General features: G+C 37.5%; 1 protein-coding gene across 1 annotated transcript in view; it reads left to right on the top strand.

Moving 5' to 3' along the window:
- Window positions 1-18,138, top strand: part of ARB2A (ARB2 cotranscriptional regulator A) — a 261,570-nt gene that overhangs the window by 146,612 nt on the left and 96,820 nt on the right. Inside the window, exon 8 of the mRNA XM_064643232.1 lies at window positions 341-460. Within this exon, the coding sequence (XP_064499302.1) occupies window positions 341-460 (120 nt within the window). The remainder of the gene's footprint in view (window positions 1-340; window positions 461-18,138) is intronic.

Here is an 18,138-nt window from a genome sequence, read left to right as displayed (position 1 = left end):
CTTGTCAAAAGAATGAAAATCCAAGCAGTGGCTCATAATTTCTATGAATGCCTCTGTTTAGCAGAATTGTCGTCATGGTATTTAGACAAAATTTTGCAGATGCATAATTTTTGTTGTCTGTATTAAAGTAAGTCACAAAACCCAACAGTTTTACTGCCTTTAAATTGCAATCCTAAATTTTCTATATTTGGACAAAAGAATCTGTTCTTTTTTTGACACTAGAGTATATTCATTTGAGGTTTGTTTTAACAAAACATTTTAACATATAAGAACACTTTGCTTTTAGACAGAATTAGCATTTTTTAAAGGTAATTGCCACAAATGTAATTTCTTTCTGCAGGATAATGGATCTCCTGAAGAACACGCAATTTATGTTTGGGACCATTTTATTTCCCAGTCAGCTGCAGAGAACGTGTTTTTTGTTGCTCACAGTTATGGTGGACTTGCCTTTGTAGAGTTGGTAAGTGTGAATTCTCCATTGCCTTCTTTCCTGAAGACTGTCACAGATTTTCTAAATTCTTTGTGATCACCTTCTTGAAAGTAGCCGTACTGGAACAACTGAACTAGTGGTCACGTACGGGTCTGTGAGGATTTCTTTGCAACTGCAAGGTCACTGCATTTTTTTCTGGCTTTGAGATAGATAATAAGGTCCCAAGTGTGCATGAACCTGAAAGGCTGGGGGAAAACAAATGCATTGGATCCTCCTTGTCCACACTGTATACCAAAAGCCACCAGTTTCTGCTGTGGGACAGAAAGACTGGAGGTATAGACTGAGGACATATAAGCACAGTTTTTAAGCAAAATCACATTAACAAATGCAACTTTCTGTATATAGATTGAAACTGAACATGAGGGGAAATTTAGGGGTTTTACTCAGTTTTGCAGTTTTTCCACGAAGGTTTGCAGAAGTTGCTGGGAAGACTTATGTTTTGCCATTTATTAGGCTGTGTGTAAACCCTGAAGTAATGTAAGGCAGGGTAAACTCTGCTCAGTGTAAAGGTGCTCTGTACTTGGTACTGGACTTGCTGAATATCCAGTTTGTTGGTCTTCCACCATTTTCTCTAAAGGCAGATTTGTTGACCCTATCTGGTGTACAAAGCTGCCTGTTGATCTTGTATACCATTCTTTCAGTGCCTGCTCACTTAATTTGAGATGCTGGTGTAATCAGGATGTGTTTTATTGAAGAAAACTAAAAAATAAAAAACAAGGGTTCTGTATATGTGGAAAGGTAAATTGCAGCACATTACAATTGGTTTTGTAGACACGGGAATCAGCAGATATATATGTGCATTTTTTGCCTACAACACGTTAGTTTAATATAACTGAAAGTTGATTGAAGTGGTTCCTGCCTGAACATAAGATGAATGCCTTAGTTAAATAAGAGCATGCATGATTGTTTTGGTTTTAATCTTTACTTCTTGTAGCAAGAACTGTCTAGTACATGACCACTTTTATAACTTTAAGAACTTAGGATTTTTATTAACCCTTTTCGTTTGTAGAAATTAATGCCATTTTCATTTTCCCTGTGCTTCTGGAGGAGTATTTATAAACTATGTGTGACATGTACAGATTTGAGATTTGAGAACTGTTCATTTTCCTGATCTAAAGATCATTTGAGAATTGATCATCTTCCACGAAATCTCGAAGTCTCAAAACTAAATTTTTAAGAGACCCTGAAGGTGAATAATTCCCCATATAACCACATCTTTGGGCAAAAAAGGGGTTGTGTGGCATTTGCCTTTTGCTCCTCTGATGCAATGAACTTATGGAACTGCTCTACTGGCTTGACTTTCCTGAGTTGTTATTTTCAGCTACCTTGTGTTTCAGCCCAGATTATTCTCATGTAACTTGCGGGTCCAAAGTGAAGCATTGGCAGAATATCTCTAGGTGTTGTAAAACCACGTTGTTTGGATCACCAAATGCCCAGAGATACATATGTTTAGCAGAGGATAGGAATAAAAATCAACTGGAGACCTTTCTCACTGTTTCCTAAACAAAATGCTGACTTGATGGAGTCTTGGAGAGCTTTTCCATTACATTTCAGTCAGTGGGCTGAGGTGACATGGGTAACAGATGACGAAGATGTCATTCCCATTTTCCCTGTTTCTCTGGTCACACTGGTGGATATTTCTTCACTTTTGTTCTACTTTAATATGAAGAACGTTGATGTTTCAGAACAAGACTAGACTGCTAACCTTGGGCCTTCCAGGGTCAGGGTGCTCAGGGCCTGTGAAATTATCACAAGCTGAGCTAAAGTTTTCATCCATCACGGGAAGCAACCAGTGAGTAAGAAGTTAAAAAAGGCCTTTGTCTGAGAGACAAGATGGTCTCAGTGAGGGTCAGCTTCTATAGTCTGCTGTCTCTGCAGGAGATGCATGCCTGAGAGGAAGAATATAATATATAACCATTGACACATCACATATCTGACATGCAAAACTAGACCTGAAATGTATTTTTAATGTAGTGCAATGTTTTTCTAAAAAGTCAAAGGATATTAACACCTGGTTTTCTTAGAGGTGGTTTGATATCTGAGTTCCATTGAAAGCAGTTTGATTAAATAATTCATACACTGAAGGAGAGGTCATTGAAATAAACCCTGAACTATTTTATCATGATATTAATTTGTAAGATTTTATTTTGTTATCATGTCCTTTCTCTTAAACTTTATATCCATATGGCACTTAGTAATTGCAAAGAGCTCAAAAAAAGAAATGGAGCAGCTGATGGGCAATTACTGTCTTATGACAAATTTCGATCACTTTTCTTTTTTCCCTGCTTCTTGTGGGGGTGATGATGAGGTTGATAGAGCAGCTACACCACACAGCAACTGTACCACTTCTACACTTCCTTTGCAAGGATTTTGGGTCAACTGATTCATGAAATTGTAGGTTACAGTTGTTATGGAGACCTGTTGCACAGCTGCTCCTTCTGCATCTGTGCCTCTTACGGGAGAGCAGTGTGAGGCATATGACTTTAATTTGGAGTGAAGGTTTCTCCCTGAGCCCTCTGCATTTTATTTTGCCTGCAGGGAAAAAGAAAACAAGCATAAAAAGTCCAGAAACATCTGCGTTTTCAATTAATACCTTTTTAATTCACTTTGCCTGTTAAGTGCTGTGAGGTCTGTCCTGATGGCTTGCAGTAATCTCAGCTACAGACATCCCCAGCTTGCCAGTTCACCAAGGTGCAAGGCTCTTGGTGAAAATGGGATGTTCTTGCATTAAGCAGGGAAACTCAGCTAAACCTGATATTAAGCAAAGACTTGTTCATGGGCCTTTGTATCATCATGTGGGAGGAGCTGCCATTCTAAGAACAATGCAGAGAAGTGTTCAGCCTTGCAGGGGCAGTACCTGTCCAGGTGCTTCTTTGTTTGCAGCTCCTAAAGGAGGTACTGCAGGCAAAGCAGCTCTGCTCTGCCTTGTCACTCGACTGGGATGTGCATGCACTTTATTGGGAAGTTCAAAGTGAAAAGAGACCAAATTGGACCATCACATGTGAAACTGGTGAAAGAGGAGTACCATTTTTGTTTGCAAAACTTTGGTGGCCAAAGCTGTCTTCATTCTAACTTTCATCTCACCATAAACATCAGGCTATGATTTGTAAGTCCTTCATTAAACAAACCAGTAAAACTTGTCAGCAATTTTCAAATACATGCCAAAGCATCTAAAAATTTTATTGGTCTTTGCAACTTTTTGATCTACATTTTCCTGTGTCTGTGATAGCAAGATGTTAAGAAAAACAGGATGAGTCTGTAATATCATGCTCGAATGCACAGAAACTGTTACCCAGTTACTGCAACGTAGGCACACATCTTCTCACAGAAATAATCACAGAATATGCTGAGTTGGAAGGAACCCACAAGGATCATTGAATCCAAACCTTAGCCCTGGAAAGGACCATCCCCAGGAGTCACACCGTGTGCCTGAGATATCATCCAAACACTTCTTGAACTCTGGCAGGCTTTGTGCTATGACTACTTCTCTGGAGAGCCTGTTCCAGCACACAACCACCCTCGGGGTGAGGAACCTTCTTCTAATATCCAACCTAAACCTCCCCTGACACTTCAGGCCATTCCCTTAGGTTCTGTCACTGGTCACCACAGAGAAGAGATCAGCGTTTGACCCTCTTCTTCCCCTCATGAGGAAGTTGTAGACTGCAATGAGGTCTCCCCTCAGTCTCCTCTTCTGTACCTTGCTGTGTCATAGATTACTAGGGGAACAATTGAAAGTGATTAATATGTATAGGAATTAAAGTTCCACCAATAAATGTAATTAGTTGTATTGTTGTTGTAATGTTTATAGTTTGAATTAGAAGTACTAAATCATAAACTATATGTTAAAATGTATCAATATTTAGTAATTAAAACATTATGTAATTGTGGTTTGAAATTAAATGTGCATCTGATAATAACTACACATAAATTACTATTTGAATAAACACTACTAAAAGTAATTGTTGGGTCACTGTGTTCAAGCCATGATTCATGAACCACATCACAGCTTCTTACTTCTGTTATCCCTTGCACGATGTAGTCAGGGATTTATTTTCAGAAGCAGTTTGCATTAGTTGATGGTAAATTGAGAAACTTTCCCAACTCCAAGCTTATAATAATTTCAGGAAATTTAACAGAAAGTGAGAATTTCAAGTTGATGGAGTCAATTTTATATTTAGTTTACAGAAAATAAGAAGTTTCTGGTACAATGCCTCCTTTGAATTTTTCTGCCAAATTTTGTGGTTTTACAATTATTTTGCTTTAAGAAGAATGCTTTTCCTTGTCATCGCTTGCATGAAAGACCCACACAGGAGAAAAACCAAATAACATGGGAACTGTGACAAAATTTTGAGAATCAGTAGTGGTATCTCCAGGTTACAACACTCATACTGCTGTAAAAATACAAAGTACCCAGGGAAATGTAATAATTAGGAGAAGAAAAGTAGGTTCATTGTCTTTAGCGGATGAGAAACTATTCATTATGGTCTTTGTTGGCTCAAATATTGAATATATATATTGATAATTTGCACAAAGGTGTAGATAAAAATGTGTGTGTGTGTGTATTTTTAGGCAGCTTTGTTAAAATGAGAGCCCTTAAAATACACTGTTCAAATTACTTTGTCTACTGTAGAGTCCTAATTCCATCAAAATCCGACAATTTTGTCCATTTGAAATGATTTTAGGTCCATCATTTTGAGATACTGTCTGCAATATGCTGCTACTTCATTTTGCTGTATTGCGCCGAGTACGGCGAGGACCTGACCCTGACTGGAGCTGATAGGTGCCATAATAATGATGATAGACGGGTACCTGCTGAGATACCTGTGAGTCTCTGAGGCTGCATCAGTATTCTGGCACAGGCAAAATGCAGTTTAGGAACCTTAATGACTGAGCTGTGAACCTGTCATTAGTTTTTCATTAATTTAAATTTCCTGAAGTCTCAGACTGAATGATTTGTTGTATTTAGCTTTTTATATATACTAATACAAATATATCTACTTATTTTTTAAATTTAGTTTGCCTTGAGAACTGATGAGTTGGTACTGTGGATATGCAAGTCTTAATTCCCCTGGCTGACACATTAAATCAAAATACCTCTACTGATGTGTGGTAGAGATATTACAAGGTCTGTGATGGCTGTAGGATGCATGAGAGCGAGGTGGAAGTAGAGAGCTGAGAAGCAAAACACCTCAATGTCCAAGGCTTTGTGAGCACTTAACTTAAAAAAAAAAAAAAAAAGAACACTCTTTAAATGTTGAACATCAATAGGGAGAGCAATATGGGATGCTTCTTGTAGGTTTATGGGGATTTGGGTTATATGTCTGGTCTTTGGACAAGTCATCTCAGGTAGAGTTACCTGTTTTAGGTCTCATCTTTTTCTGTGTTGTACATTTACATTAGCATCTCTTTGAGTCAGGTCTGGCTTAGATGTGCACACTCAGAAAAACAAGTCTGAAAGTAAAAACAGAATCTTAATTCCCTTTGGTTATTTATTTCCACTATTCTTTGTTATGCTGCTTGGAAAAATGCTCGTTCATCTGAAAAAGGTCAAACAAGATATGAGAGTGGACAAGAGAGTTAATGGAGACACAACAGTGGGTTGTATAAAAAGGGTCGGGCAGGACTAGGGTCTCTAACCTTGATGAAGATTTCTTTTAATATTCCTGTTACTACCATAGGCACACTAAGTTAAGTATTTGCTCATGATATTGGCTTCTGGCATGAAGCAGTGAAGTCACTGCTGGTATTTAGAAGTAGAATTTCTTCAGTAATAGAAATTAAAGGAAATAATACAAATTCAGGACACAGGCATTGACTGGCTAGTCATCTGTATTTGTGCATGAAGAGCGATGTCATCAACAGGGAATAGCAGGGATGGAGAATCCCTCGGAAAAGCAGCTTCATCACCAATGACTATAAGTAAATGACAAAACTAACATGTAACTCAACAAAAGAGTCAAATGTGATACTGTGATTTGTTCACTTTTTCTGTCCCTGGAAGGGAAATACTAATGCTGACCAGCATGCTGGTGCAATTAATTTGAGGTAATTTGAGACATTTGAGAAGATTAATTTAGTCTGGGAGAGATATGAGGAAGAGGTGTTGGTACCTCAGAGCAATGGAAAATGTGTTTTACTAGAAACAATCCACAGATCTGCCATGACATGGTGCCACATGGAGATGTCCTACCTATCATAAGCACCAGAATCAATATAGCCATAGAGGTAGTACACACACCCTCTAGGCTTATCAGTCTTAATAAGAGCTGTGTAGTCTGCCGTTGCTCTTACATTAACTTGGGTAGCTATATCTAGAAGGAGAAGGTTCAGCATCTATTCAGTATTTGTTGCAGGAACAGTTTTAAAAGCATGGCTTGTTCAACCTGGTAAAGGAAAGCTTAGAGGGATTGGTAGCACTCAGCAAATACATCAGAAGAATAAACAGCAGGGAGGGAGAGCTATATAAACCAAAGAACAATGTTGGCACGGGAACAAATGGATTAAAACTGGTCATGAATAAATGTAGTGTGGAATTAAGTTTCTCACCATTGGATTAGGAAGTCCTGTTTGGGAACAGGACTGGGGCAAAGCTGCTACCCAGTGTGACCCACACACGGCAAGAGTTATGTGAGTAATTGGCCGAGAGTGTCAGTCCTTGGTGTGACCCAGGAGTCCATGTTCCTCTGAACGCCAGCACACACAAGTGCATGTTTTCAGCCATGAACAGTTGGACCCATTTTGGATTAATTTTTCTGGAGCTGGTGCCTCTCTGACTCCAGGCTCATGCCACTGGAAGCACCAAATTTGAACCAAAACCGGGTCAGACTTTTAAACAGCAGTGTTTGCAAATAACTTTGTCCTTCCTCGTTACTTGTTTTGGGAAACAGTGGAATCATTTTCGCTAGTGCTTTTTGAAATGCCCAAGTTTCAACTTGAGGTAGAAAGCAACAGGTATTGCAGATCTTGTGGTGAAGATTTGCAGCAGTAAGGAAATTAAATGATTAAGCAAAAAATACTGAAATATCTTAGTATGTGTCACCACCTGCTCTAGGGAACAGCTTCTTGTGTGTATACACATATATATATTTTTATGCATATATTGCGCATTCTAACACAGAGCAGATAAACATTCTAGGCCACTCTTGGCCTAAATAAATAAGCTGACAAGTGTACACTGACATCATTATTTCACCTGCTAATGTTTATTGTTATTATCCATTTGTGTCACATAGTCGTGACTTTTCCTAAAGCACTTGCAGTCTGGAAGGATGCTCTAACAGAAAGAGACAGAGAAATATTGAACGATTACCCCACAGTTCATAGCATCATAACTGCATGTCCTTTTTCATTTTTTAGTGATTTAGTTTAAATGCCACGTAGGCATCCCCTTCCTCAGTCATCCACAGCCTTCTTAGCCATGCTGCTAGGTGAGAGGAGAGGATGGCAACAGTGAAAGCCTGAGCACTGGCCACTTCCAGAATATGCAAAACTTTTTTGCATATTCATCCCTCCTCGTTACTTTGCTCTAAATAACATGCTCAGCCTCATTACATTTTGCTTCATCTTAATCATTTGCTAATGTGATATCTCTTGCTTCATTCAGTTCAGTCCATGGTCTCTGGCTAGCTATACATATGCCCCTTCCTCACTTCTTTCCAAAGAGAGAAGGGCAATGTTTCATGGACTGGAATGTTATACTGAGTAGTAATTGCAGGCACCACCCATCATCACTTTTCATCTCATTGTACCATTCATATTATTTTTCTAGCTTGACACCAAAGTTGGAATGTTGATTATAAAATAAACACTGGCGATGGGTAAAAGTTAGGATTACTTGGAAATATGTGTTTGTATCCTATGGGACTTGGAGGTGAAAGGTATTTCTGCATGTCTTTGCAGAGACTTTTCTAGAGTTGCATCATTTAATTAGTTTTATATTTTTATAATTTCTTTGCACTGTTTTAAAATCCATACACTACACAGTGAACATACAGGTTTTTGCGTGAAAAGGTTTCTGATCTGTAGCAGTTATTCTCATATTTCCATGTACTTGTTCTCTTGTTGCTCAACTTATATAACTGTAACTTCTATTAATTTTTTTTTTATTTTTATTTTGTATGTCTATTTGTCCATAGTTCTGTTTGTCAGTATTTCTTTGGTAGTATGCTGAGAATTGAACTTTTTATTTTAAGTGCAATTAACATAATTTGCTCAAGGTGAACTTCAGGGTTCTTCTGGGTAGGATTTTGGTCAATGCAACCAAAATGGTACTAAATTTTTACTTTCTAAAGTGTCTTTGAATTTGGTACCTGCTAATGTTCATGTATCCTTGAAGTATTTTACTGCTCTCAATTTTCCTTTCCCTAGTGGTACTGAATGTAGTAGATGTGAATGTAGATTATTTCCTCCCAACACCCCCCCAAACAATGTTATCTCGCAGTGTTCCAAATTAAATCTAGCTGTGTTGTGGCTCTTGCACAGGATAACAAATGGAATTGTCATAACGATCCCTTTTGTGCTATAGGTCTGTGAATTTTGAAAGCTTGTTTTATATTTCTTTCATGCCTTACTTCTCTTGGCAGTTTCTCCCACTTTATCGTCACTTGAAAATTTAATTAATTCCAGATCACTAATGAAGATATTAAATCAAACCATATTTGGTATCTGTCCCTATATCTGACAAGAAACTTCCGATTCAGTAGATTTCTTTGTATTATTATCCTTTCCTGCATAGTTTCAATGGTTTGAAATTCTGCTAGACAGTATAACTTATCAGTCAGTTTATTTTTCACTTCAAATTCCTGCTATGAAAGGAAAAAAAGCCAAAGCACAGAACCATGTTAAAAGTATACATCAGTCATCCTTTCAGCTGTTTGCAAATAAACTTCAGCCCTTGAGCCTCTCAGAGCTGATGGGCAATGTCTCTGTGCAACCATCTCCTTAAAATGTGTAGAGCAATTAATTTCAGGACCAGGATGACTGGTTTTCCTGAATTTCTTGGCTTGCTATTTATTTCCTCACTGGTTGTAGAAACTTTGCAGAAGTTACAGTTCCATTGAGGTGTTTGCTGTCTGAACCATCTCATATTCATCAGAGCTGTTCCAGGCTCTGGGGAAATTCATCAACGGTAGCAGGAGACATATCTTCTGTCCTGAACCTCTTAAATACCTGACAGTGCACATGTTTGCCTTATCACAATTTCTCTGATGTAAACTATTTCAGTCCATCTCTTTTTTGGCGTTCTGAGGTGAATTCCTGAGATGCTGGCACATGTGCTGTCCTCCTGCATCAGTAAAAAGTCACGTCTCCTGTTGTCCTGGACAAACTTACTGCCTTTTTGTCCCATCCAGCCTGATGATCTTCAGACTTTGCCTTCTTAATCATAAAATCTTCTATGAATGCGCATCTTGCTTTTTATTTTATTTAATCCAGCTGTTTCCGGTTCTTGCCAGCAAGTGCCTCTTTTTGCTGTGTTGCATCAGGACAGAAAAATTAAATTTCCAGAACAACATTTTATGTGGATGTGATCATTGCATCTGGCTATGCATTGAACTGGCTGGAGAGTAAAACAACTAAGTATGTTGGTTGTGGTTTGGTTTTTTTCCCAGCAGGTATAGTATGAAAAAACCTGGCATTTTATTTAGCTTTGTAGGTTGTTACCCCCTTAGCTTGATTTGGAGAACAGCATAATATTAAAGATTTTACAACACATCAACACCGTCTGAAGGTTTGCAGTTCTTTTTGAATGTATGTAGGAAAATTATAAAGAAGAACAGTAGGAGTTTTATCTTTGCTTATACAATGAAAGATGTGGGAATATCAAACATATTATGCACTGACAAGTTTTCTGGTGAATTTAGATTATTTAATCTGAAATATTAAGTTGTTTCAAATTCTGGCATTTGGTTTGTTTTAATGGAAAAAAAAATTAAAAAAGGAAGTTGTCTTACTTTTATTTCATACTTTTTCCCATTTCTGTGACATGATCTTATGCTGATAAGACTACACAAGTGTATTGTGTTACTGTTTTTTAAATGTTTTATGCTGAAAAGTATATGTATGGCTTTTGTGTGGAACAGTAGAGATTTTATAAGTCTTTAAAACCCAGTTTAGCGGATCAATCAGAGGAATACAAGTTAATAATGTATTAGGCATTGCAAATCCAGGTGGAGTAAAAGGAATCCAAATATACTGTGGCAAAGGGAGCTCTCAAACTGTGGTACTATAAGAAGCAACTGGAATTTGCATTTTACCCTAGAACTTTCCTTTTTTTAATCTAGTGAAGATGTGTTGGATAGCTCTTTCGGTATATTAGTGAAGTATTTTAATATTAATAATAGCATAACTACCAATGTTTAAATGTTAAAATAATCCTATTTAAGGGCTTTGATTGAATGTGATATGAAATAAAAATACATGAGTAGGTTTTACATATAATTGAGAAAATTCTGCTTTTAACACTGCAGAACTGAACTGAGATTTTAATGCAATCTATCAAAGTGCAGGAGTAAAATTTTCTCATAAACATATGAAAAATAAATAATTTAATTAGTTATTTTTCTCTTTTCCATTTTCAAGGCCAATTAATTGCAATAGTGAGTCTCAGTGTCCTGTAATGTCAGTATAGAAAGGGCATGAGGATCTTCCCTTAAATAAGTCTGAGGCATTTTATTTGCTTGTCAGTATCTGGATTATATTTTGTCCCAGACTGGCTCTAGACATCTGACAGGAGTATTATATCTTGAAAAAAATTCAAAACAAAATAACAACATAAACCCTCAGCCACCCCTCTCTCAGTCCCTGCCACGGCGGGTACATAACTGCCAGCCTTTTACGAGGTGTTAAAGTACAGTGATTATATTATCGCAGCCTTAAAAAAAAAATAGGCATTGTTAATTTAACCCTCAGTAATCTTATTTCACTTCACCACCATTGCAGTCTACAGCCCCAGCACATTTTTTTTTTAAACCAGCTGTTGAAAATAATCTAGTTTAAAGAGTTCAGGGCTGAACGTGAGGGATTCATCATTATATATTTACTGTCTGAGGCTGATATAGCTGTAAGGTTTTTCAGATGCCATTGATCTATTGCGCATGTTCCCTCCCTGGGTTGCAGGACGTGCTTCTATTTGCATAAGGCCCTGGGCAAGGTTCTTTCTTGCATTGATTGGCCTGTCCAAGGGAGCCTGATGTGCTCCTGCATTGATCACCCTGTCTTTTCTTGGAAGGCACTGTTATGCCGAGTTCATCTCAAACATTCTAGGGAGAAGGGAAAACTCTACTGCAGATGTCTCAATTTTATTCAGATGTTCCTTTGAGTATAGACCTTTCCATTTTTTTTTTTTTTTTTCTGTTCCAGGATAACTTGGGGTTTTTTGTGGTTTGGATTTTTTTGTTGTTGTTTTTTTTTGGTTTGGTTTGGTTTGGTTTGTTTGTTTATGTTGTTGGTGGTGGTTTTTACTTAATTTGAATGCGTTTCTGCAGTTATAGTGCAGCATAGACCACAGTGTACTGAAAAACTACATTAAATAAAATGGCTATTATTTACACTAATTATTCCATGCTGTGTTTTTCTTTCTTTAAAATAATGCCTATAGCCTCCAGCAAAAATCAAAACTACTCTGTCTTCAAAGAGTTCACAATTGTAAGTGGAGAATTAACCTAAAACTGTGTGTGCTGGTGTCTTTGCTTAGATTAATATCGTCAGTTTGTAACTTGCATGATTTGTACTACATTTTCTTCAGTGTTAGAAAAATATGACACCTTCAGCATAAAACTGTGGTTGGATTTTAATTTTCTAGAAGCACACTCCAAAATGGATCATGCAGGTAAATTGCTTATCAGACCAGTGACTGATCAGCTCGATGTTGATCAGAGAAGACAAATACTTTCCTAAAGTGTCCTTGGTGTTACTGACATGGTGTGTTGGGGGCTGTCTTTCCAAACCCAGGTTTAGCAGATGGGTTCTTGACTCACTCTGGTAGGGATGGAGCTTTTCAATGTCTGCTGTAATAACAACCTATAATCAGGAGCTCTGAAATCTACCACTGCAATTTCTGAGAGCCACATGTTTGTCTACGTGCCTAATTATAGGCAAAGTGCCTGTTATTATTGTCTACCAAACTTATTTCTGTGGTTAGAAAATGATTTTACACATATACTTTCCTGTAGGTAGAGGTGAAATGTGGTTATACCCAAAAGATGGCTCACACATAGTGAATAAGCTGACATGTGGACTTTACCAAGCACGTAATAGTACTGCATGTCAGTAAAAAATAAATATTATGGAAGAGTTCCTTTCCTACAGAGCACTGAGCAACACAGAGATGTTCCTTTATTACTTTTAGAAAATGTCCTATGGATATTTTTGTGGATGATGTAGAATTTTCTTTGAAGGAAATAAATATTCAGAGATATACAGCTGAGATCATGTTAACTGAACAGCATAAATTGTGCAGGCTTTTTTTTAATCGCTTGGATTATAGTTTCATGTCTTTCACAGAAGCAGTAATGTTTTGCATTGTATTGTGATACTCTGGCTTAGGGAACATATTCCTTTGGTCATTTGGTAAAACAAAACTTAGATAAGTATAATTCAGGTAGCATATATGAAATTTGATCTTCATTATCATGCAAATGTGGTGAGAATGTTACATTTCCCAAGATGTCATTTTACTATTAGGATCTTTAGAAAATGGCCTCTCAAAGCCACAAAGCTAATATTCCAGAAGAAAGCTGTATAATACCTAAAAACTGTCTATCCTTATTCTATATGAATAACAAATGTAATAGGACAGGCCATTATTAAAATCACAAAAGAACGTGTTGACCTATTGGAACAGAGGATCTTTTTTGGTTTTTGCACTGATGATGAATTCTGAGCTTTTCATAGCATAGAGGATGAACGTGCATATACAGATTTCAAAAATCTGCAGGGGAAAAAAAAAGTACGATAGTAGCTGGAAATCTGTTCTATTTTGTTTCAGTATATAAATGAAATCGGTGGGTGTTTATGCCAATAACTATTTTGTTTTATGAACTTATATCCTGTGTGAGCATTACGTATCTTGTGTGTCTGCACTGTGCACAGACTGTGCATCTGCAACACTTACCATTTATTTTAAGCTGTCTTTTGCTGGTATTTTAGTCAATGAATGTAGAAGATGGGCATGGGCTAAATATGGGCTAATCTCTTAAGTGGGAAGTGGAACTTCATTTTAATTCTGAAATAAAAGAAGAGCCTGAATATCTCATAGAAGCCCATTATCTGTGTTATTCAGTTGAAGAAAAACGCTGGACTTGTTTATATGTATGAGCTATGCAGGGCAACAAGACCCAAAAAATTTCTGATAACAAAAGAGATCTTTTGCAAATGGTTTCAGTTTTGAAAAAAAAAAAAAAAAAGAAAAAGAAAAGATCAGGACACGATTGTTTATATGCAATTAAAATGAAGAAAAGAAATCTAATTTCTTCAGGTAGAAAAAATCTCTGGGGAAAAAAAATATTTGTGGTATGCATAGCATTGCAGTGTTAAACAGAGTGGATGCCTTAGAAAAACATGATGAAGATGTACATAGAACTTCCAGACTTTCAAATACCTTCCATGTATGTTGTGTAGTGAGATTTTTCTCAGTAGATATTTGCAGCCCCAAGTGATGAACTGAATATGTTAAAATAAGTGTTTTGAATGGGTTTTAATAAATGCTTGATTGCTGGGCTTCAGGAATACAAGCAAGCACTTTTACTGTTAAAGTCTGAGTAAAATAAAACAGCACAATGTAAAACCGCAATTTCAAGTTTTCCTGTGGAAAAAATCTAACTTCCACGGCAAAAAGTGACATTTTTCTAATGCAGGGCTGACATTTTCCAAGTAAATAAAGAATGAAATTTCAGAGTCTGTGGTAATTTTAAAGTCTGTGGGTCTGGTTTGTTTTTGTTTTTTTTAGTTTTACAACTGTGGTATTTAGAGACTGGAAAAATTACAGAGGATGTCTGAAGTGTCATTTCTCTCCCATGTCGCTGAGACATTTTCGTTTTACAAGCACGTTACTGAAGTAAAGAGATGGTTCTGTGCTGTTTTACTAGAGAAATCTTTTCAAAGTCCAGGTAGTGCTAATGTGACAGATACCATGGAGCAATTAAGAATGTTTTCTGTTGCTTCATTCCTACCTATATGATGGGTATAAGGTATCTGGTTTTCACTCAAAAGCTTTTGATGGTCTTCCATAATCTGTGAGATACTGTAAGTGCATTTTTTAAAAGTCACAGAAGTTTATGCTAATATTTTTTTTTTAGGTAAAATGAGGTGTTTAAATTACAAGGACTTGATCAAGAACTCCTCAACACTTGTGATCTGGTGCAGCAGTCAGAGGAGGGAATTGATAGAGCCTCCCTGTCTCCAGAAATGCTAATTTTCTGTCATGTTTGTATTTTTAGGAGAGGCTGCTTAACATCAGATTTAGTGAGGTTGCAGTTTTTATTTTATTGCTGAAAGGGTAATGAGTAGTAGTTCCTAACAATGGTGTGCAATAAAGGCAAAACAATTAGAATCATCCTGCTCTGCAGACTCTCATGTTGCTTCCCACTGCCTTTTTTCTCCAAGAAAAAAAAAACAAAGCAACTGTCCTATTTAAGTAGAGGCTAAATCCTTTTTTGGCTGGGCAAAACTGATATTTATTGAATTGTATAGCAGATAGTGATGGTTTATTATTTGCATTGCTTTGGATTGCACTACTTTTGTATGTACAATATACTTTTATATTTTGCAGTATTCTGCTAAGTAAAATCTAAGTGAAAATTTTTACTCTAATTGAGAAGCAAGTGCTACAGAAAAAAAGAAATCTGAAATTTCAGTCTCACTACATTTGGTAGATTTGCGTGAATATATGGAAAAGGGTAGCAATTCTATAGTTTATAATTGCACAAAAATAAATTTAGTTATATAACGCACATTTCTTGAGATACCTTATTTTGAATGAAAAAAAATCTTTCTGCCTTCTGTTTCTCTTTCATACAGACTAAAGTAACTTTTCGCAGTATAAACAAATATTTCTAAATCAGGTAGTTCAGGAGATGCATCCTATAGGGAAAAGCATCTGCCTGCATTTAGTAAGCCAAATGCACACATGCATACGCCACAGTGCGCTGTTCTGTGTGTCTCCCTGCATACCTCTAATACATCTCCACACAGAATTACACATTGTACATAGGACTAGTAAAAAAATTTGTAGTAAGTTTTAGTGGACTAATTTTCTGTGTCATCAAAGACATATCGATGCTGGTAGTGCAGGATGTGTGTTTCAGTCCTTCCCTGCTTCCCCCTGACCTCTTTCAGATTGACACACTCCCCTTCAATTACTCCTCTTCCACCCAGATGTATCCCAAGTGAAACTTTCCAGCCTGTCAGCAGCGAATGCTCGATGCGTGCCCTTGCACAACAGCCTACATCCATCCCTTTCCTCCCTTTGCTGCTAAGCCAGTGCACCCCAGCCACCTGCTTCAAACCCAGGTCCCAAAAAAAGCCTCCACTTTGATTTTAACCCCCCTTGCAGTGCAGAGATAATGAGTAATGCTGAGGAGACGTCAGTCAGTCTTCTGGTTCCTCTTTTCTTTTGCTGGTGTCACTCATGCCACACAGATGCCCGCGTGGAGCTGCTCCTTGTTCATGCGCTCCCTGTACTCGAGCAAGCAGTTCATGGCCTGAGCTTTGGGTAAATAACAACCGCTTTTCTCTGCAAAATTAACTTTCTCCAGCCAGCCTAAAGTGTAACCTTGTGTCATATTTTCTGCAGTAGGTTGACATCCTGAGGCATGAGGGATCAAGTGGTGCTACGGCAAGCAACCTTGTCTTTTCCTTAAAATAGCTGTTAGCATCATTGTGTTTGACAGGGGAAAATAATAAAAAATTTTCTTAATATTTGTAGTATCTAATTGTACTTTGCCTTCCGCCTCCTGGACTGTTTTTTACTGCGCTGAACCATGCTGGGGTTTGGGGTGGTCTCCCCGGGTGGTAGCACCATCTCCTAAAACAATATTTATTGATAAAATATCCATAGATGCAGCATCTGCTGTAAATGCAGTTGAATGTTGCTAACTTTTCGAGAATGCTAAATTACTGCTAAAATCTAATGACAAAATCTTCTAAATACATTTTTATTTGGCTCCATTATGATATTAAGCCTACATGTTTATATTGCATTTAGAGATTTTAATGAATCTTACACTATTAAAATTTTATTGGCAATTTTACCCTAATGGTTATTTTAAGATATCTAAATATGTAAGTACTGTCATTCTGAACTTTGTGTTTCCAAGCATTTATCTCTTGAATTAATACGTATTTGCTGCCTTCAACTTAAACAGGAATCAATTTATAATGTGTGTTGTAGTTTTTTGTAAAAGCCTAATTATGTACATTTCTTTCTAAAATGCAAGGATGGGAATAAATGTGTATTAATGCTTTAGATGAAAAAACAGAATACAAACATCTTGTGATCTGCATATATTTATAAATAGTCACACTTTTTATGCAAATGAAATTGTCAGGCTTCAAATTTTTAATTTTTTTTTACTCTATTAGGAGAGTGGCTTATTTGACATTTCTTTGAGGTCTTTTTATAGTGTTCGGGACTTTTTCCATGCACCTAAAACTGGTGCCATCCTGTATTTTCTTTTATATGTTTTGTCTTTGTTTCCTTATTTTATTCTGTATACTTCATGGAAGATGAGAATGCTAATGAACATATGACGTATACCGTTGTTCACAGTATGAACAGATAGCTTTCTGTCTTTGTCAAATGTTTATGCTGTAAAATGAAAAATTAAACAATCCCAGCATTGACTCCATTGTAATTTCAGTTCAAATAAAACACCTACTGAAGTTTCGTAGAATTTTTCCCATCAGAGAGAAATTATTGAGAGTGTAGGGAGACTAATTTTATATCCAAAGAGTAAAGCTTGAGGTAATTTGCTAGAAGATACAGAAGTTATCTTAGAAAATTGTTGATACTTGACTGTAATAAAGTCCAAATAGTGTTAACCTTCAATTAACAAAAAAAGGGGGGAAGGTGTCAAAACACTCATTATAGGTTTAATTTACGATGGATTCAAAATCTTCTGTCTGTTCTGGCCACTCCGATCGAGCCCTTCAGGCCGTGCTGCCCGTATTGTGTATTCAGCAGTTCCTGTTCGACATCTTCACAGTGAGTGATTTTGCCGGGCTTTCTGACACCCGCTTTCATGCATGGCCTGCTACTTCACACTGAAATGTGGGGGGTTTTTTTGAGCTGCCTGCAATATTAAAGATGCCCCGGACATGTCAGGCTCAGTGCATGTGTGTGTGTGCACGTGTACGTGCGCTTATACACGGGCAGAGGATAGTAAGTGAATACACCCGTGGACACAGAAGCGCCGCTGTGCAGGAGTGCGGGATGCGGGGTCGCCTTCCCCGTAACATCCCTGTGCGCGGTCACGAACCCGCGCGGAGACATATCCCGCGCCCATCCCGAGACATATCCCGCGCCCATCCCGAGACATATCCCGCGCCCACGCGCGCACAGGAGTGTGATGCTCCCTCTCCCGCGGGCAGTCCCCGCGATGCTGCGGGGGGGGTCTCAGCAGCCGGTGACACTAGAGGGCACTGCTTGCCGT

Source organism: Pseudopipra pipra, chromosome Z (assembly GCF_036250125.1).
Source record: "Pseudopipra pipra isolate bDixPip1 chromosome Z, bDixPip1.hap1, whole genome shotgun sequence".
NCBI lineage: Eukaryota > Metazoa > Chordata > Aves > Passeriformes > Pipridae > Pseudopipra > Pseudopipra pipra.
The sequence above is the reverse complement of the archived record's forward strand: the minus strand, read 5'-3'. Positions and strand labels throughout refer to the sequence as shown.